The sequence below is a fragment of the Podarcis raffonei genome, chromosome 9 (assembly GCF_027172205.1).
Source record: "Podarcis raffonei isolate rPodRaf1 chromosome 9, rPodRaf1.pri, whole genome shotgun sequence".
In the NCBI taxonomy this organism is placed as follows: Eukaryota; Metazoa; Chordata; class Lepidosauria; order Squamata; family Lacertidae; genus Podarcis; species Podarcis raffonei.
Window position 1 is genome coordinate 2,901,124 of NC_070610.1, and position 20,544 is coordinate 2,921,667.

Sequence of the window (20,544 nt, forward strand, 5' to 3'; positions counted from 1 at the left end):
ATCACCAGGATGAGGAGTGGGGTTGCCAGTGCATTTCCCCCAACTCGAGGGATCAGTAACCACGGCTGCATTAGTCAGAACTTTAAAGAAGCCCAGTGCAAGGGAATTGGATGTGCTCCCCATCCATGCAGCAGCAGTCTCAGGAAATTACATTAAGCTGCAGTGAGACAGGGGCTTCCCCTTGCCCCCAGGGTGCACTGCTAATGGTCAGTTCCACCTGCTTGCTATGATAATCCTAGGCTTGGTGGGGGGGTGCAGTGTATAAATCCTTTTCTATAACGACTTGAGCTTGGTTCCTTTTTTTCTCATTGCAAATGATGTGGTTCCCTTTGTGGTAGGGGAAAATTTGTGAGTGGACAGCATTTTTGTCTCTTGTATATTTTTATGACGTGTGCGATGTTGCAATTACAGTATAACCAATGTGTCAGCCATGCAGCAGTGGCAATTGTGGTCAGTAATAATGAAAGCCCCACCCCAAACATGATGGAATATATAAAAAAAGAATATGTACAGACCATTTGGTTGCTTATGAGTTTTGACAGTAGCACTCTTGTAACCATTTGTTATATTTATTCACAACCGTGAGGGCTCAGAACCTGGATTTCTTCAGAAATTTAAGAGTTTCCTTGTCTTACAGGTCTGGGGACTACTTTTTTTTAGCACTATGGACCTATTAAAACTGCAGTCGTTGAAGCAGGCCACATATCCATAGTCAATGATTGTGTGGTTATTAGGGCTGTGCATCCACACCCTTATTTTATTACATTTTTAGTACGCAGACAGTATCAGACAAAATATTGCAACTACGCTATAATAGTATCAAGGCACACTGTTTTAATGATTAAAAAGTGAGTTGACAAGAGTGGTCATGATTTGTAGTCCCTGATATAGCAGTTTTAGTTTCCAGAGTATGTCTCACACAATATAAGCCTGTGCATTGTAAGTTACTGATTTTTATTAAAAACAAAGAGCCTTGTGGCACCTTAAAGGCTGACACATTTGTCTGGGCATCAACTTTCATGGACTATAGTCGGATTCCACAGATAACCATACCATGCATTTGATGAAGTGAACTGTAGTCCATGAATGCTTATACCAGCATACTTTTCTTAGTCTTTAAAGTGCCTCTTTTGCTGGAGCAAAAACAGCAAGCACAGCTCGATCCTTATTGGTTTTTATTAGGAGAGGGGGGGCATTTGGTGGCTTTTTGCTTCCTTAGCAGCTCTCCCTTCTTCAGATTTTTCAAAAAAGTGATCAAACTCCTAGATAAGATCTCTCTTCTTCTGGACAGAGCTCCCCAACTATGAATAATTCATAAAAATGATGAATTGCTTTCCTCCCCATCCACCCCTCTCAATACTTTCTATTTTCCCTCTCCAAATCCTGGCTATAAGCTTATATGTCTCATATAGGAGTCCTCAACCCCAATCTCCTGCCCCAGCTAACGCCTACCTTTGCTGTAGGACTGGCTCCACAGTAGTTTCTGTTGCTGCTGCAGTCTTTGGCCACCAGCTCCTTCTGTCCGACTGGGTCAAGAATAGGGGAAGAAGAAAAGGCAGCTCTGGACAGGAAGTTGCAGATTGCACTTCTAATCACTTTTACAGGGAGAACATGCTAGTTCATTTTCTTGATTGTTCTGATTAGGAGAGTCCCCACATAAGGCTGAGCAAACTTTTAAGAGCATTTTAGTTTTGTTTTTAAGGCAAAACAGCAGAGATCAATCTGGAGAAAGGGTGCCCTTCAGCCATATAGCTTAAATGGCAGAACATCAGAACATTTTTAAATGAGATGAAATTATTTATTTAATCATTGGAAGTATTTCTAAGGTGCCCTTTAAGGCCAAGCCCTCACAAAGCAATATACATAAGATGCAATGTGTCTAACTTACAAGGATGCAGGTGCCATCTGAAAATGAAACAAAACACCTCTTTGAATCGCAGAAGCCATTTGTGCCCTCAAAGAAAGGCAGTTGAAAAGAGTTGTGCTGTCAAGTTCCTTCTAAAGGCCTAGACTGAAAGGGCAAAGTGTAGGTTAACAGAAAGGAGTTCCATTACTGGGGCCACCACCAAGAAAGCACTGCTCTCTCTCACACTCTCTAGCCTAACCAATTTTCTCAGTAAGGAGGTACAAGAGCAGGCTTAGTGGTATATGGGCAGCATCATACAAGTAAAGGTGGCCTTTAAGTTAACCTGGGGTTTAAATAAGATAATTATTATTATTATTGGTAACCAGTTCAGTTGGTGCAAAAAATGGTGTCACATGTTCAAATGTCCTGGTTTCGTTCGCATCTGAGTAACTGCATTTTGCACTAGCTGTAGTTTCATAGGTAGCCCTACATGATAGGGCACAATAGCAGTCTTAACTTGGAGGTTCCTATCCTGTCCTAGCCACTCTAATTAGGTTCACAGCTGGTATAAAGTCTAAGATGCTAGAAGGTGTTCCTGTATAAGAGCTCAATCCAGAGTAGCCACCGTCCCAACTGTCAAAAGCTGTTTTTACCCAGCTTAAATTTCAGCTGCTTCTTCATCCATCTCAGGCACCCAGTTCATGTGGTCCACAACCTTCATGGGCGACTTAGGCAAAAAAGAGAGTAGAGCTGTCTGTCATCTGCATATTGGTGACATCGCTGCCTAAACCTCTGGTTGGCTTTGTTTAGATGCTGAAGAGCATGATGGATCATTGATAAGATGGGACCCTTATCCATGAAGAGACCATGGGGTGGAAGTCACCCAGCACCACCTGAGACCAACCAACAAGGAAGGATTGGAGTCACTGTCATTCTGTACCACCTAGGCTGGACAGGTGGGGACATAATGGTCACCACCCTAGTCCCCACACACATCATCCACCAGGGTCTGTTGCAAGTCTGTTTTCACCCAAAAGCCAGGTCAGAATGTGGTTTGGAATGAATCTTAATAAGAAACCATTCATCATATTCAATAAGTAAAAGGAGTGATTTTCCTACTGTGTTTCAGGGAAGCTTATCAGGTACAGTGGTACCTCGGGTTAAGAACTTAATTCGTTCTGGAGGTCCGTTCTTAACCTGAAACTGTTCTTAACCTGATGTGCCACTTTAGCAAATGGGGCCTCCCACTGCCAGTATGTGATTTCTGTTCTCATCCTGAAGCAAAGTTCTTAACCCGAGGTACTATTTCTGGGTTAGCGGAGTCTGTAACCCGAAGCATCTGTAACCTGAGGTACCACTGTATTCCTCCATGTGAAGGGTCAGTAATGATGGACTTAATGAAAGGCAGCTTTAGTTCTGCTTTAGTTTTGAAATGCAGAGAGGTCTCTTGGGAGATAACCACAGTCTGCTTTCCACTCCCATTTAAAGAAACAAAACAGAAACCCAAGTTGCCAGTCTTAACCCTGAAATGATGACTTGGAGGGAGTTTGGACGTGTTTGTGTGCATATGGCGGGGGCAGTAAGACTCATCAGGCTTGGCCAACCTTGTCCCCTGTCCCTCAACGAAAGTGTGCATCCTAAAACATGCATCTGCAATCCCTAATGCAGGGATGGCTAACCTGTGGGCTGGGCTACAACTCCCCTACTCTTGACCACTGGCCACGCTGGCAAGGCTGCTGGGAGTTGGGAGTCCAGCATCATCTGCAGGGCCACGCAGGTTCCCTGCTGCTACTGAAGAGATGCTGCCAGCCTGGCTGGCCTGTCAAGCAGGCCTTGGGTGGGTGGGGAGCAAACTGGTAGTGGAGCTAAGTATAGCTCCGGCCCATGTGCTCATGCACCGCCATCTTAATGATGCCACCCCTAGACTCAATGTGCAAAGGTCAGGAGTGACTTAATTAAGACAGTGAGTGACACCGAGAGTCTGGGTGCACAGCTGTGTTCTGCAGTGCTGCTCAGCCATCGGTGCTGCCAGCAAAAGGGGAGGCTGCCTGTCTCAGAAAGGGGATGGATGATTCATCAATGATGTGGGCCATCAGCTTGACCTCACACCACAATCTGAATTATGCTGCTCCTGCCCTGGACACGGGGTGTGTGTGTGTGTGTGTGTGTGTTGGGAATGGGCTTGGCACAATTAAGATTGCAGAACTGTTAAATTCAAGCGGGTGGCTCAAAATTCTGCTCACTGCTGCTGCTGCCGCTGCCACCATTATCATGATAGGCAGAAGACCCGCCTGCAAACAAATAAGTGCCCCCCCCAAAGAAAAAACTTGGAGTCCAGATTGTCCACAGAAGACAAACTGTTGGGGGTAAAAAATTCCCTGGGGGTTCCTCCCCACTTAAATTATACTTATAGAGAAAACTGTTATGTTGGTCACATCTGTTTAAACACAATAAAAATAGCATTTAAACTATTTGTGGCATACTTCTTGGTTGTTTTTGGAGTAAGATGGAGCCAATTTCCACACACATAGCTGAATGTTAACAGGAGTTCAAATGATATTAGCTGAAACACGAAATAATATGCAGAGAAGCTCACAGATGTGGTGTTGGTCACTATGCAATTACCCTTATTTGGAAATGAAAGGCATACACAGTATTTTATGCAATAGTTTAGTGATACAGACAAGCCCAATCCCACCTGCCGATGACTGAAACTCAAAACCACCACTTTGGTTTGATATTTTTATAGAAGCAATAATACTCTGTTAGAGACAGAAACTCTGGGGGTGAAACTCTCAGGTTCCTTCTGAAGTGAGGTTTTTCTGATGAAAATCCAGCCGGCAGCAAAGAAAAGGGAATCCTTCCGATTTCTAATGCTAGCTTTATATTGGGGTGGGTAGAAATAATATGATGGTGATGTAATTAAACGTTTTTAAAGAAATACCCCCGACTGCCCAAGAGTGGCACGCGTCGTGTGCTGAGGGGGTTGTGGCAGGTAAGAGGTTGGGGGGCTCAGGGAGAACAATCACAGCCAGGCTAAAATCTTGAACTTCATTATTTTCCAAGGGCAGCTCTCAGTTTCGTCTCGGGAAAACTTAAAAAACTGTGGTCCAGCCTTTCCCAGTTGGGGGGTTCGGTCTAAGCTGTTTATGAGCCCAAACTTTGCTGCCAGGGCGAAAGATGGCTCCCTGCGTGACTTCAGCAGCCCAACTTAATCGCCGCCGCCGAGTAGAAAGACACAGAGATAAGAAAATAGAGAAACGCATACAAGGGGCTGAAGGCAGAGCTTTTTGGTTCCTTTCGCCCTGTCCCTTGTAAAAAAATAAAAAAGAGAGAGAGAGAGGCATATACATATACCCAGGATTTTAAACACACAATTGTGACTGAATTGCAACGCGCCCTCTCCAAAGCAAAAGGCAGCAGCAAAAAGAAGCCAGGCTTTCTTGGGTGAAAAAAATGTGTGGGGTTTTAAAAAAGTTGTAAAGCTTTTTTTTAAATGCCAATACAGCTTCTTATCTCAAGATTGCGTGGTTTGTAAACGGTGCAATTCAGAGGCGCTCGGGAAATGTCGCCTGCAGAGCAGCCCGCCTGAGACGCCCCTCAGCTGGCGCGCCCGGGCCAGGAAACAGCGGCGAGTCTGGGGCTCCTTAAAGGCGGAAAGGGATCCATTGCGGCAGCCCGAGCTGGGGAGACCGCTCTCCGCTTGCCATCAAGTGCTGCGTCCTGAGTGGCAGCTATAAAGCAGCGGACGTCGTGGCGCTGAGCGCGAGCCGAGCCGGAAGGGTGCAATTCTGTCTGTCTGGAACATCTCCCCGAGGTGGGGAAAAGATCTTTAAAGAACCCGGGAGTTGGCGACTTATGCGACTCTACCCCTTGATAAGTCTACGCCGCGAGGCGGCCGAACCTCCCCCCGCCCAGAAATCCAAGATGGCGCCCTCGGCGGGTCGTGACTGCGCAATATGGCCGGCCTGGTTGCGTAAGAGTGCGCCAGGGGTTAAGATGGCGCCCGCCAGGGCTTCGGCGAACGTGATAGGCCGCGTCCCCTCGCCCGCGCCGCTGCCCCAATCAAAGGCGGCGCTGGAAGCGCGCGGGGCTGCCGCCCTCCCTCCCTCCCTCCCGCTCCGCGTCCCAGAGTCGCGAGGATGGCGGCGGCGGCGGCGGCGCCCGAGGTGGAGTACGAGTCGGTGCTGTGCGTGAAGCCCGACATCAGCGTCTACAGGATCCCGCCGAGGGCCTCGAACCGGGGATACAGGCAGGAGAGGCGGGCCGGGGCCGGGGCCGGGCGGGAGGGGGAGGCGGGCCGGGGGCCGCGAAGTGCTCCCTCGGGCACACGGGCTCACACGCGGCTCTTCCCCGCGGAGCTGAGGGCCAGGCGCCCGCCCTCGCAGGGGGGATTCATTCAGCGCACCTGTATCTATATGAGACATGCAGAGAGAGAGAGAGTTATTACCCAGTGGGAAGAAGGAGACGACGATTAGAGCTTGCAGGGTGGCTGAGGTTGGAATTCATTTGAGGCTTTTTATTTTATTTTTAAAAAACACATTTTAATTTTCCTCCTCATTTTGCGTTAATAGCAACCATGACAGTAGGAGCAGCAACTGCACAGCGTTCTCTGCAGACTTCTCTAAGTGGCAGTGGTCCATTTACTCAGGGAGTAGGTAAATGGCGACCCAATGCAACTTCTGGGGGAGCCTCTTACGTAAGGCGGTCGTGATCCATTTCTTCTCGCCTGCACCTGCTGTCCTTAGTACTCCGCCTCTGCCTCCCTTGCTAAACCTTCCTTAGAGATGTAGCGCCTTTTTTTCTTCCTCTGATCCTCTGCCCGCGTTCCACACTTTACACGCCCTGCTTTTAAATGACGCTTAACTCATTCTTTTAATGACACCAGAGAGGCTGACATTAAAATAGTGTGCCTTTATATAAATGCATTTATATTTTTTAAAGACCTGTAAAATCAGTAAACATTAAAATCAGACAAACACATTGTTATTAATGTTTTTAAATTGAAAGGCCTGTCGTAGATCAATCTGGGGTTGAATTCTTCCCAGTTCAGGAGAAGCTCTGCTGCATGGATTTCCCTTGGTTTGCCCCTCACCAGCCTTCATCTGACAGGCAACCTTTCCTCTGTTGCGTTTTTCCCCCTTGTAGGAGCGCAAAAGGGAGTTGTGTGACATCTGCTGGGTCTCTGTGTGTGTCATTCCCACAGGGATGTTAAAATGGAGAGCGTCGCTTCCTCAGACTTGCTTCTCCACTGTTCAGTGTTTAGCTGCACAGGTGGATTTCTGCTGGTGTTGGCTTCTGGAACATCATTTTCTTCTGCAATTCTCTTTCCCCTTCCCCCATCTCTGTTCCTTTGCAGTACGTGTGTTCTCTGAGTCATCCTATCCCGGTTCTCATTAGTGACAAATCCACTCTTCCCCTTTTCCTCTCGTCACTAACAGTCACAAAGGGAGCTGGATTATCTTCCAGATTGTGCATCAGCGCTGACCACGCTGGTTAGATGAGCAGAGAGGATGGGAATGTGGATAACTGCTAAGCAATTACACTTGTTTTTCTGCTGACATCTCCCTGCGTAGGCACACGCTGTTAGTTTAAAATGGTTTGGAGCCCAGTTACTTGTTCAAGGAACAGAACAATCAGAGGAGTCATTGATTTCCATTAGCGTGGCTTCCATTAGGCTCTGCATCTCCCCAAATTCAGGGCTGAAATGCCTCTGGAGTGAATCCCATAGTAGAAGTTCAGAATCAGGAACTGTGAAAGCTCCAGGGTAATTGGGGGGAAATAAAAGCGAGTCATGTTAGTAGTATTTTCAAGGATATGCCATTTACTGATATAGACCAGGATGTAAATACATTTGGGGCCAGGATAGCTAACTGTCTGTACTGTTACCCACTCAGCACTTACTCTTACATGCAATTCCCAGTTATTTCAATGGCGCTCGCTCACAATTACTTACGCTACTTCTTAATTACATTATAGGTGCGTTTATTTCCTGGGCCTTTTCTTTCAATATACAGTACTCTTTTTCTGCACAAAACTGGAGAGGTCAGTGTTCTGTTTCTGATCCCCAGTACTTTTTTTATTTGCAGATTTATAAACAGCTTCACGGTCAAAACCTACCAAAGCAGTGTTCAATAAGTTAAAATACAAATAATATATATCCACTAAATGAAAAGCAATGAAAACATTTCAATGACTGGATCACACTTCAAAATAAAACATTGTTTAGTTGATTACATTTTGGTTGGTATCACTTTCAAACATCATCCCTGCCCTTACCCACAGTCCCTGCCTTTCTAGTGGTCTAAAACTCAGATACCCTTTAGGATCCCATCTCTAACACTGATATATTTGTAAAAAAAAATTTGGGGGGGGGGACACACACAAATGTATTACTGATTTTAAATCTCATAGATATATCAAATACCCAATTCTAAATGCCAGGTTATATACATTTTCATGATCAGTAAAGAAAGTTGAGTTTTCACCAGAAAGTGAGAATTGCACATTTGCACTATTTCCAAAAAGTTCCACCCCTCTGCCCCCCAAGCACGAGCAAAATCCACCCATGGATTCAGATTCCTTGGAAACTTTTGCATTTCTTCACCAAACAGATTTGCTCCACTAAAAGTTTACTACATGTCCTTGGCTGTTGCTTGTAAAAGTTTTGAAGTCTGCACCTGCCTACTGAGCCAATTTCACAACCTCCTCAGGAAACCCTGAGCATCCAGATGATAAGGAACCCTGCCTGGTCACACAGGAGAATATGCTAGCTGATGTTTCTTTTTTGAAAGCTGTTGCCTACAGAAGAACCTTGTTAGATTTGAAAGCTTTTCAAAGGTCAGCTCAGCAGTTGAGCATTTTTTCAATGCTTTTGAGGACTGACTGTTTAAGATGCGTCTGGTGGGTGGCTCAGTTCCTCTTCAGATGTCACAGACTCCTGGAAGTGGTTTGAAAGTGTGTATTCAGAGAAATCTTTCTAGGAAGGCCACAGTTGTATCTGTGAAGAGACTGTTTCACACTGTCTCACATGTTTAGGGAAGTTTTTAATATTTGATATTTTATCATGTTTTTAATATTCTGTTGGGAGCCGCCCAGAGTGGCTGGGGAAACCCAGCCAGATGGGTGGGGTAGTTTAAACAACAACAACAACAACTTTGGATTCTCTGTAGATTTGTCTCTGGGACATATTGACCTCATTATGTGGAAAAAATACTGTTAAAATGTAGGTAGGTAAAAGGTAAAGGACCCCTGGATGGTTAAATCCATTCAAAGGTGACTATGTCATGTGGTGCTCATCTCGCTTCAGGCCGAAGGATCTGGTGTTTGTCCACAGACAGCTTTCTGGGTCATGTGGCCAGCATGACTAAACCACTTCTGGCACAACGCAACACTGTGACAGAAGCCAGAGCGCACAGAAATGCCGTTTATCTTCCCGCCGCAGCAGTAACTATCTACTTGCACTGGTATGCTTTCGAACTGCTAGGCTGGCAGAAGCTGGCACAGAGCAATGGGAGCTCACCACTGTAAAGCAGATTCAAACCTCCAACCCTCCGATCGGCAAGCCCACGAGGCTCAGTGGTTTAGACCACACCGCCACCACTTCACTGTTAAAATGCACAGCCCAACCCAAGTAGCTCATGATCAAAATACCAATAAAACATCAAAGCATGCCAATACGCTCTTAATACCTCTTAGATCTAGAAGGGTGAGCCTACAGGAATTCCACATAATTGATGTCGCCATACAGAAGGACCCCATGCGGGACCTCCTCCACCTTTTCTCTATAGATAGAACCTTTGATCTTGGCAGGTGTGGGCTCATGTGAGTCATGGTGGTCCCACAGATAAATATCAGTGAGTTGGATTAGCCAGAGAGATGCTAGCCTGGCCCAAGGTCGCCCGCTGAGTGGGGATCTGAGGTTCCTCGCAACACTTTCTTGTGATACTTCTTCACATAGCCCATAGTTAAACTATGGCACTCGCTCCCACAGAAGGCAGTCACTGCCACTAGCTTGGGTGGCTTTATAAGAGGATGAAGGAGTGGGCTGTCTCTGGCTCCTGGCCAGGATGGCTCTGCTCTGCCTCTACAGCTGGAGGCAGCAATGATTCTGAGTCCCAGTTGCTGGAATCCACTGCAGGGGAGAGGACTCCTCTTGTGCCCACTTGCTGGCTTTGCACGGGCAACTGTTCAGCCGCTGTGAGTACGTGATGCTGGCTCTTCCTATGTCCTTATGATAGTATCATCTTTCCACAAGGTGTTTCCCCTCTTTGTTTTTGTCTACATTCCACTTTGAGCAGGCAAGGTCGGTCTCCTTTTCCTTTTGTGCTACACGTAGCTTTTAGTTCCTGTATAAACGTTGTGTTGGTGATGGTGCAGTTAGTTCCTATTGAAATAAGAGTAGCCTCAAACAACGTCTAATAAAAATCAGAATAGCTTTCATCCTAATTATGAATTCTGTTCAGCAGCAGGCTGAGAAGCAGGATAATATTGATGGTGAAGGAACAAGGTGGGATACTCCCTGGCCGCATTCTGTCCTGGAGCATCTAAAGACAAAAATGCTGCTTGTGAGTTAGCGCCTTGTGCCCTTGGCCGCAAGGGAGGTTAAGCTAAATCTGCCGGGACCCAGGATTGTGGTGAAATCAGCAGGGGAAGCCCCAGGGCGTGGGCGGCTGGCGGGGGTTTCTTCTCAGCAAATATCTCCCTCTTTGTTTACCCTGCAGGGCTTCTGACTGGAAACTGGACCAGCCGGACTGGACAGGACGCCTCCGCATTACCTCTAAAGGCAAAGTTGCATATATAAAACTAGAGGACAAAGTTTCAGGTGAGGAAATCCCAGGGTGGGCATTATGTAGTCCTGAAGTCGTGGTTGCCCAGGTTCTGTACTCTGGTTGGGGTGGATTCAAATACTTCTCAGACTTCTTTGTCATGAGACTGCTCCGCTTAATTTCTGTCAGTGTGTACATATCCAGTCCAGCGTCATTTTCCTTTGTCTTCACTCCTGTAGGTGATATTGCCCTGCATGGTTTTTTATGTAGCGCCTCACTTGGTGTTGCTTCAGATTAGTTCTGCTCTTAAAGATGTTGTGGGGAATACAGACGCTCAATTTGCCACATGATTAGTGTGGGGAGGTTTGCCTACATACTAAATCTGTGGAAAAGTGTGTCAATACATAACGGCTCTGTGGTTGCTGGTTGCACTTCTCCAAATTTTGCAGAGCAGCTTTCTAGCCAAGTAATGTGTACAAAAATGCATATACCAGGGAAAAGTATACATAGGAATGCATTCATTGGCTAAAGTGTATTCGGTGTGTGTGTGTGATTGCTTTGCAACAATGTGTACGTTAGACAGAATTTCATACGGGAAGGCGATATTACTGATAGTGTGTTTTCATCAAAACATGTTCCCTTCTCCTTGGAGGAGTTACCTTTATCTTATGAAAATTTTCTGGCCTAAATTTTTGTTGCTGCTTATCACTCTGTTCTGTTGTATTTTTCCCCCCAGCCTCTGTGGCAGTGTTGGGGAACCTTTGAGCCCTCCAAATATGCTGATCTACAAGATCCATCTGCCTTGGCAAGACTTAGCCTGGCCAGTAGCCAGGGCAGATGAGAATTGTAGTTCAGCAACACCTGGAGAGCCAAAGGTTCTCCACGCCCGCCCTGTGGTGTTAAGCCCTCTGTTGTATCTTAGTTTAGATTATCCATGGGGCTTTTGTATCCTTAGCTGTGCTAGTTATGATGGCAGTGTGCACACTTGGGCATATTACAATTGTAACCAAAACACATGTAAGGTGAAACAAACAGAGATGATGATCAGCTACAGGCTAAGTGATGGTCAACTCAGTCCTACTCAGTGTGGACCCATTAACATGAATCCACATGGCTAAGCTGGGTTTATTAATTTCAGTTGGTCTGCTCTGAGGAAAACCTACTTGACTGTCACCCAAAAGCAAGATCAGTCATTAACATCCATATCTCGGCACAGTTTTTATGCACAATTGTATCACTTTGTTACTCATGTTAAATCAGAGTTGAAGAAGATGCCATTAGAATCCATGTTGTAATTCAAGGTGGCAGAGAATGTAGCATTTTTCTCAAATATGTAACGTTTTTTATTGTATGCAAATTGTTGATGAACATCAAGGTACCGCACCAGTTCAGGTATGCCAGGAATTGTTTCTTGAAAATGAGATACTGCAAGCATTAAAGCTATGACTTAAGCAAAATCTACATGTGTTGATTTTCATAATCATTTTGAGAGTGAAGTACCGTATTTTTCCATGTATAAGACCCTTTTTTCTGAAATTTTTTAGTGATAGATTGGGGGTTGTTTTATACAGCTCAGTAGCTCAGCTCAACAACTGTTTTTGCAATTTGCCAAAAATAGCTCAACAACTTAATTTTTTTATTTCCTCATTTTAGGCTCCCAAAAATAGCGGTCGTCTTATACATGGGGGCGTGTTATACATGGAAAAATATAGTATATTAACCAAGGAAATGGTGAACCCATGGTACTAGAAGACTATTAGTAAATGGGCTTACTGAAATGCACACACTGAGCAGAATTAAAATTTATTTGCAATATCTAATTTGTGAGCTAAGGTTTAGCAGTAAAAGCTAGTGTAACTGGTGTTGGATAGATTATGATTTGAAAGCAAACTCAAAATGTTTGGAAGTCTTCAGATACTGTATGACTGACAATGCAGCAATTTACTGTGTTGTACTCTTTGATTTTTATGAAAATGATAAAGACTGCTTCATGGTGTTTGATGCTGAATAAGTTGGTTGTTCCTTTGAACAAAGAATATAGTGTCTCTAGTTTGCTTGTAGTGATAAATCTGTTTGGGTCTTGAAAGTGGTCTCTTCTGTATCCTTAGGGGAGCTTTTTGCTCAGGCTCCAATAGATCAATATCCTGGCATTGCTGTGGAGACTGTGACTGATTCCAGTCGGTACTTTGTCATCCGGATTCAGGATGGGAATGGTGAGAGAATTAAGGGTTTATTACTCCTTAATTGAACTGTGGTGTGGCTGAATGATGAAGTAGTTCTTGGGAGTAGGAGCACAACAATCTGATGCTCTCCTACAACAGTTCTACATCACCCTGACCATTGACTGGAGCTTATAGGAGTTATGCTCCAATAGCATCTGGAGGGCACCAGGTTGGCAAGTCCTGAGCTACTGTATAGGGCCCAACAAACCTAGGCCTAAGGCTCCCTTCTGTTCTGTTGCCACCTAGGAAGCATGATCTAAAATGACTATTCTTACAATCATAGAATTGTAGAGTTGGAAGGGACCCCTGAAGGATTGTCTAGTCCAACCCCCTGCAGTGCAGGAATCTCAGCTAAAGCATCCAGGACAGACGATCACCCAAATTCTGCTTTAAAACCTCCAAAGAAGGAGAGTCCGCAACCTTCTGAGGGAGTCCATTCCACTGTCAAAGAGCTCTTACCATCAGAAAATTATTCCTGATGTTTGGTCAGAATCTCCTTTCTTTTAACTTGAAGCCATTGGTTCGGGTCCTCCCCTCCAGAGCAGGAGAAAACAAGCATGCTGCATCTTCCATGTGACATTATTTAGATATTTGAAGATGGCTCTCATATCGCCTCTCAATCTCCTCTTACAATGCCCAGCTCCCTCAACCGTTCTTCATAAGACCCCCAATCATCTTGGTCACCCTCCTCTGCAAATGTTTTAGCTTGTCAATATCCTTCTTAAATTGTGGACACAGTATTCCAGTTGTAGTTTGACCAAGGCAGAAAAGAGTGGCACTGTTACCTCCCTTGATCTGGACAGTATACTTCTGTTGATACAGCCTAGAATAGCATTAGCTTTTTTTGCTGCTCCATCACACTTTTGATGCATTATGCTTGTGGTCTACTAAGACCCTCTAGATTCTTCTCACATGTACTACTGGCAAGCTAGGTGTCCCTCTTATATTTGTACAGATGTTAATTCCTTGCTACATGGAGAACCCTCAAATTTGTCTGTGTTGAAATTCTCTGGCTTAATATATTAAGGCTGTAAATTGAGGCATGATAAAAGGGATCCCATTGAAAGGAGAACTTAGCAAAAGGCAGCCTGTAGCTTCAAATATATTTGCAAATGCTGGTGATGTGTTGCTGTGCCCCCTCATGCCTGATTCTCCCAAGACAGTCTAGTAGCAAGGATGAGTGGTCTGAACCTTTGTCCTCATCCCTTCTGCTGACTGGTTTCTCCACCTCCCTTGTCAGGGCGAAGCGCTTTCATTGGCATTGGCTTTGGAGACCGGGGAGATGCGTTTGACTTCAATGTTTCCTTGCAGGATCACTTCAAGTAAGTTTTCCGCTGTGCCCTGGGACTTTGATTCTCTGGTAACTTCTTTCCCACTGAACATTTGCGTCCCGAGGACTGGTCCATCCAGTTTGTTATTGTCTACTGCATTGTTTCTCAGCCTTGGCTCCCCAGATGTTCTTGAGTGACAGTCATCATCCTTGACTGGCTAGGAATGATGGGAGTTTTAGTCCAACAATATCTAGGGACCCAAGATTGAGAGATTCTGGTCTACTGTGACTTGCAGCACAGTCCCCTTCAAGGATTTAGGGCAGAGAGACTCTTTTCCAGCCCTCCATTTTAACCAGAGATGCCCAGACTTGCATACAGTTGTCACATTTAAAGCATGTGGTCTGCTGCTGAGTTGCAGCCTTGGCCCTGGGGGACTGTAGAGAGTCACACTTCAAGAAGGACACTTTCCTTCTTGGAAAGCTAAGTAGGAGCTAACAGAAAGTGTCGAAGCTGCTGAGCACCAGGAGAACATTTGATGGTGCCTTTTCTGCCGCCTTGTTGCTTTTCAGATCGCCTAATATCCTCTATTGAGACTGCCCTTTAAGATTGGTGGAATCTTCAGTAGCATAAAATTTAGCTACCCATTTGAGGTGGGTCCCCAGGAATATATTAAACTAAACTATTGCTGATCCTGCCATGGCTTCTGGTGTGCTGCAGGGCCCAGTTCAGGTCACTGAATAACTTGGCCCTTTTATATTTGCTGGAGCATCTTCTCTCATACAGACCTTCTGATCTCAGCCCCTACAGTCTTTAGGAAATAAGACACTTTACTTGGTCCTTCCAGGAGCACCTTCCCTGGGCAAGCTCAGTCAGACGCCTCATTATCTATCAACAATATACTAGTAGCAGAACTTTGCTTTGCCTCTTGACACTCTTGTATCCTGATTAAAAATTCAGACGCCATTCAGACGAATGTATTAGTTGAGGCTGTTAGGATTAGCTGGCTTCTTTAGCATGAAGAGCTTGTAAAGTGTACAGCCTAGAATGTTGGACCTGAAAGTGGGCTTAACCCAAGCATAGGATTGTGTGGATTAAACAAAGCAAACTTAAGTAAACCATCCCTGTACTCGTTGGGGGGGGGAATGTGATGCAGATGTCTGTAAAATAGGAACATATTTGAAGGAGTGGCAAGTACTTATGGGGCAGGAAACCAAAGTGCCAGAGTACTTACTAGAGAATCCTTCTTGGGCTTTTCCTTGCAATCATTTTTCCTCATCTCTGCAATTAATCGTTCCTCCTCTTTTGTTAATTTGTTTGTCTTTGTTGCCCACTCCACAATGTAGGTGGGTGAAACAAGAGACGGAAATCTCCAAGGAGTCCCAGGAAATTGACAGCCGTCCCAAGCTTGACCTAGGGTTTAAGGAAGGACAGACAATTAAATTGAACATTGGGGTGAGGATCTCATAGGTCTTATTTCTTGACGTGCTCTGGTAAGCTGCTGCTAGTGTGAGTTGTGTGCCTTGATACTGTCTCTCTCTTCACAGAACATGCCAACGAAGAAAAGTGGGTCAGCCAAGCCACGTCCAGCTGGATCAGGGGGACTAAGCCTGCTCCCGCCACCTCCTGGGGGCAAAATTGTACCTCCTCCCATGCCACCTCCTTCCTCAACTGCTATTTCCAATCATGTTACACCGCCGCCGGTGCTGAAATCCAGCAATGTGGGCAACGCAGGTAACTGTCACATAGTTTGTAAAGGTGCATGTAGCAAGCTCATTTCCTCACCTGGCCGTATCATACAAATACACGTTCCAAGAAGCCAGAATTGGTTGTAACTCCCTGCTGTGTGTACAGTCGGTGGCAGATGCAAGATTGCTATCAAATAACATGGGTCACAGATCTAGGATATGGGTAGGTCTGGGTCTCTGGAGTGGAGAGTAGTCATTTCTACGAAGTGTCCTTTTAAAAAGCCATATCCAACAGAGCTAATGTGGAAGAAAGATGCTGGTTTATATTTGGGGGGGGGGAGACCCAGTGAATGGTCTGAATGCACTTAGTGCAATACTGTGTCTTAATCAAAGCAGATATTGTAAGCTGTTTGGATGGAAGGCTGCTCGGGAACCAGGACGTAAACTACTTTGAGAGTGTAGTAAATGATTTTTTAAAAGAAGGTGTGTAATTGTGTGACTCTTACAAATTCCTGCCGCCTTATGGAAATTTCACTACTCCATAGTCTCCTCTCTGATTTCTGCTTGGAATATCTGTCCTTTGGAGGTAATCATTTGATCGTAGGAAGCCCTTTATGCCAATGTTTATGTAGCTCAATATTGTCTCTGCTGATTGACAATGATTTTTCTTGGGTCCAAGCAGGGGTCTTTCCTAGTCCTACCTGAGAATCAACGCCACTGAGCTACAGCTCCTAGATAGATGCAGTTGCAGTTTCTCTGAATACCTTGCTCCTTACATCATCACCAGCTACTGAGGGCCAAGAGACTTGATCTATGGGATGTTGGATCATCATGTAAAAGCTGGAGAAAAGCAAACCTTCTGCATGCACCAGGAAGTGAGAGGCAAAGCCTTGTCTGGCTGCTAGCAGATGTTGTCCCCCTTCACAGGGGTGCACTGTTCCTGTGTGCCTTTTTAGATGTTGCCCCAAGAAGTGACAGTATTTTTCCTCATAATAGCAATGCTAGATTCCCCCCCCCCCCAAACAAATTGCCAACCAAAGTGTTGTTGGGTTGGGTGTGTGTGGTTATTGCTCTTTCTCCACCCAGGTTACTGAGAATTGAGGCAATTTACATTCCCATATATGGCCCTCATCAGGAGCTAGGAAAAAGACCACAATAGGAATCCTGTGCAGGTTCTTTTATAGAAGTTTAATAAATAAGCATTTCCCTCTTTTGACTCCCAGATATCCTGCTAGACTTCGATTTAACACCTCCTGTTTCAAAGGTGCCTGCGCCTGCTGTGGTCCCAGCCACCACAGACCTCTGGGGAGACTTCAACACTGCGTCCAGGTAACCCTTGTGAAAAGGGGGGGGGGAGGGCATTGGCCCAGGGAGATCATGAGAGGTGCACATGCCAGAGATGGGTTACAAGGCAACTGAAGGACACTTCTGGAAGTGTTAAAGCCAGATCTACTTGCCCTGATATATATTTAACAAACACTGGCAAGCAATCCAGCTTCTAAAAAAATCTTAAGTAGAAACTGTAGAGCTTTAATAAACAATAAGGCAATTTCACTGCTTCCTAGACTAAGAGACAACCAGGTCAGCTAACTCACCAGCCTCCTCCTTTTGGGCACATGGGTGCTACAGGTTTTTGTTGGAATTTAATGGATGGCATTCAACTAAGTTTTACTCAGAGTAGACCCATATAAATTAGTGGCCTTAGCCCTGTCCATTCATTTCAGTGGGACTGCTTGGAGTAAAACTCAATTGAATACCACTGTATGCCTCTTCCTAAAGCAGCCTGGACCTAGGAATGCAACTTTGCCTCCTCCTTTGCCCACCATTCCCTTGGATTGGAGCAGCTGCTGAGGGAGAGGCAGAAGTCGAGAGGGGGGGGGCAGAGCCCTGGAGGCCCGAACAGCCCCTTGAACCAGCACCAGAGGCTGCCACTTTCCTCATTAACACTGCTCTTCCTTTCTTCTCCCCAGCACAGTTCCCAGCCAATCGCCCCAGGCACCCAATTGGGTCCAATTCTGAAAGAATCTGAGTTGGTGACGTAGGAATGGACCAATGACAGAGACTCAAGGCGCCTGAAGTGAGATGATGTCCTTGGCTCTTCAGTCAAAACTTGACTTCTGGACAATCTTCCTCCTTTTGTTTATGTTTCCCATTTGCATTGATTTGTTCAGTTTTTCTCTCGTGCAACAGAACTGCAGAGGCGTGCTCTGTGGTCACTTCAGAAGAGTGGGGGCCCTGACTGGCTTCTATAAATAATACCTGCCTGCTTAGTGCACCTCTTTGAGGGAGAATTAAGCTGACACTGTGTGAAATGGGAGAAGATTGCACAGACTTGGCTTTTCTAGGTAGGCTCGGTGCCCCTTTTCTTCTCCCAGCTTCCAACAGCAGCAGCAGTGACCTTAGCTGGGGCAGGTTGATTTGCAGGCTGACTGCTAATCACCCTAACCGTGTAACTGACACTAATTTGTACATTTCAACCAAGAAGGAAAACAAAAGCCATTCTTGAAGAAGCCACCCTGGAGTTACTTGGGACAGGCTGCTTTGTCGTAGCATCTTTATGATGGAATTAATTTAATCCTTCCTCAAATGTTCCTTCTCCCGTCAAATCTGTAGTAGGGGAGGGATGACAGGGTTCTCTGCAAACCTGCCTGCGTTGCAGCCCTGCCGTTAGGTTCCCACAAATCCCTCAACTCCCCTCCCCCCACCCCAAAGCACTAAAGACAGTTGGCGCCTTTAAAACTGGAAATGTGTGGAAACGGCGCTAGGATGGCAAGGCTTTCTCCTGTTTCCATCCTTACTGGGAACAAGAGCAGAGCTGCCTGCTCGCCAGTTGGTAGGAGGAGGAGCTCGGTGTCTTCTGGAAATCCTCTCTTTGGGCAAGGCAGCTCGGTGCCGATTCTCACTCAAGTTTGGTGGAACTTCTGCACTTTCATTGTGTTGGTTAATGTGAAAGAAGTCTAGGCACTTAACCCATAGTTCGTTGCCAATGGCAGGCTGCTGTCACCAGATTGGCCAAAGCAGCAGAGGGGTCTCTGCACAGACTTCCAAAAAATGAATTTCAGGTTCTGAAATTGTACTTTTTGGCCAGTGTGATTTACCTTGTTATATCGTGATAGTCTCTTCCCCAGCAAATATTAGTGGATCATGAAGTTATCTTGGGCAGAGTCTCTTCCTCACTGCACATCCTGTACAAAGCTCCTTATTTTGTAGTTCCTTTTGTCCCACCAGCTACTTTGGTGGCTGTGCAGCCCCCTCCCTTCACTCTATTGGCTGGAAATAACTTTTAAAGCACCTGCTTTGCTTGACCTTCTAGCAGCAAGATGCACTTCATTACCGAACACTAGATTTGTAAGTTTCACAGTGGTTTCTTCTTGTTCTGCCAATAGGCAGTAGTCACTGTCCTGTAATATCAGCTAGAGGCTTTGTATGTAGACACAATTGGTGTCCTCTGTGACCCTGTGGTTTGGTGCTTCTAGGTGGGCGTAGTTGAATCGGGGAACTTCTGAACAAGTATCCTGATGTTTTCTCCTTTGATCATGTCCTTGCAAACCCTTTTCTGAATTCTTTGATACCAGAATAGCTTACAGAAATTCTGTTAGTTAGTAATTGGGAAGCAAAGTCTTCTAAGGAGTTTTGTAAAGTTGTATGCACATCTTGTCTCTGATTTCTAGCCACTTCACCTGTGGGATTTGGGGGATGGAGGCCTGCTTATTAAGGCTTTCCATTCATTAAATACCCAGATATTCATCTCACTCACTGAGACACACCCGAAGCTTATCTGCTTCTTCAGCTTTCTCTTGTTTCACTGCTGGTTATAAACTGTTTTCAAGTTCCTTTCCTTGTGCTATCATATAAGCCAGCCGAAGAATTCTCGAATTTGGCCGAATATTCCATATCTGTAGCAGGTCTTATCATTTCAGTAACTCTGTTCAGACCTCAAGTATTTGGTAATATCTTGAAGAGACTAATCAGGAGCCTCTCCCTCCATTGTTTTTTTTTTAAGTTGTTATTATCAAGATAATATGTATTGGCAGAAACTGAAGTAACATTTCATCTATATGTATATAAAGCATAAGATGTACTGGTTCAATATTAGCAATTAAAATCAAGGATAAAATTGGGGGTGGCTGTGTTTTTGGTGTGTGTGTGTAAAGCGATGTATTAGTAAATCAAGTGATACTAATACATGCCTGGTACCCTCTTAAGAATTCATGTGTCTCCCTGTGGTGAAACAGTCTCTCTTGGTTCTTCAGTGAGTAGGCAAATGAAGAAGGACCTCAAATGAGGATCTCAAGGCCTGGGTCCGTTCATTTGGATAGAGGAGACCCTTAAAAGTATTGTGGTCTTGAACCATTTAAGTCTTTATAGGTCAAAACCAGTATTTTGAATTGGGACTGGAAACTGGCAGCCAGTGCAGTCCCACCAGAATCAGTGTAATGTGCTCAAACCATCTTTCCCTGATGAGCAGCCTGGCTGCTGAATTCTGCAGTAACATGTTCATCATCTGTGCACTGTTGAGTTTCAAAGTCTCTCTTTTCTTGCTCTACACCAAAATTCGGCTGGCCACTGAATTCTGCACCAGCTGTAGTTTCAGAACCATCTTCAAAGGCAGCCTTACATATAATGCATTGCAGTAATATAAGAGATTAAAAGGTAAAGGACCCCGTTGGTTAAATCCAGTCGCAGAGGACTCGGGTTGCGGCGCTCATCTCGCTTTACAGGCAGAGGGTGCCGCCATTTGTCCACAGACAG

General features: G+C 45.2%; 1 protein-coding gene across 4 annotated transcripts; it reads left to right on the top strand.

Moving 5' to 3' along the window:
• Positions 1-5,830: 5,830 nt before the first annotated feature.
• NECAP1 (NECAP endocytosis associated 1) lies at positions 5,831-17,869 on the top strand. 4 transcript variants are annotated; one of them, XM_053402542.1, is made up of 8 exons: positions 5,831-6,015; positions 10,570-10,670; positions 12,723-12,827; positions 14,077-14,158; positions 15,451-15,559; positions 15,652-15,838; positions 17,016-17,121; positions 17,763-17,869. In XM_053402542.1, the coding sequence occupies exons 1-8, from the start codon at positions 5,846-5,848 to the stop codon at positions 17,809-17,811; spliced, it is 909 nt and encodes a 302-aa protein (XP_053258517.1). In that variant the 5' UTR covers positions 5,831-5,845; the 3' UTR covers positions 17,812-17,869. The 4 variants fall into 4 exon arrangements, with proteins under 4 accessions (XP_053258517.1, XP_053258516.1, XP_053258518.1 ...); XM_053402541.1 differs by having other exon boundaries at positions 17,768-17,869; XM_053402543.1 differs by having other exon boundaries at positions 5,952-6,098; positions 17,768-17,869.
• Positions 17,870-20,544: the final 2,675 nt, after the last annotated feature.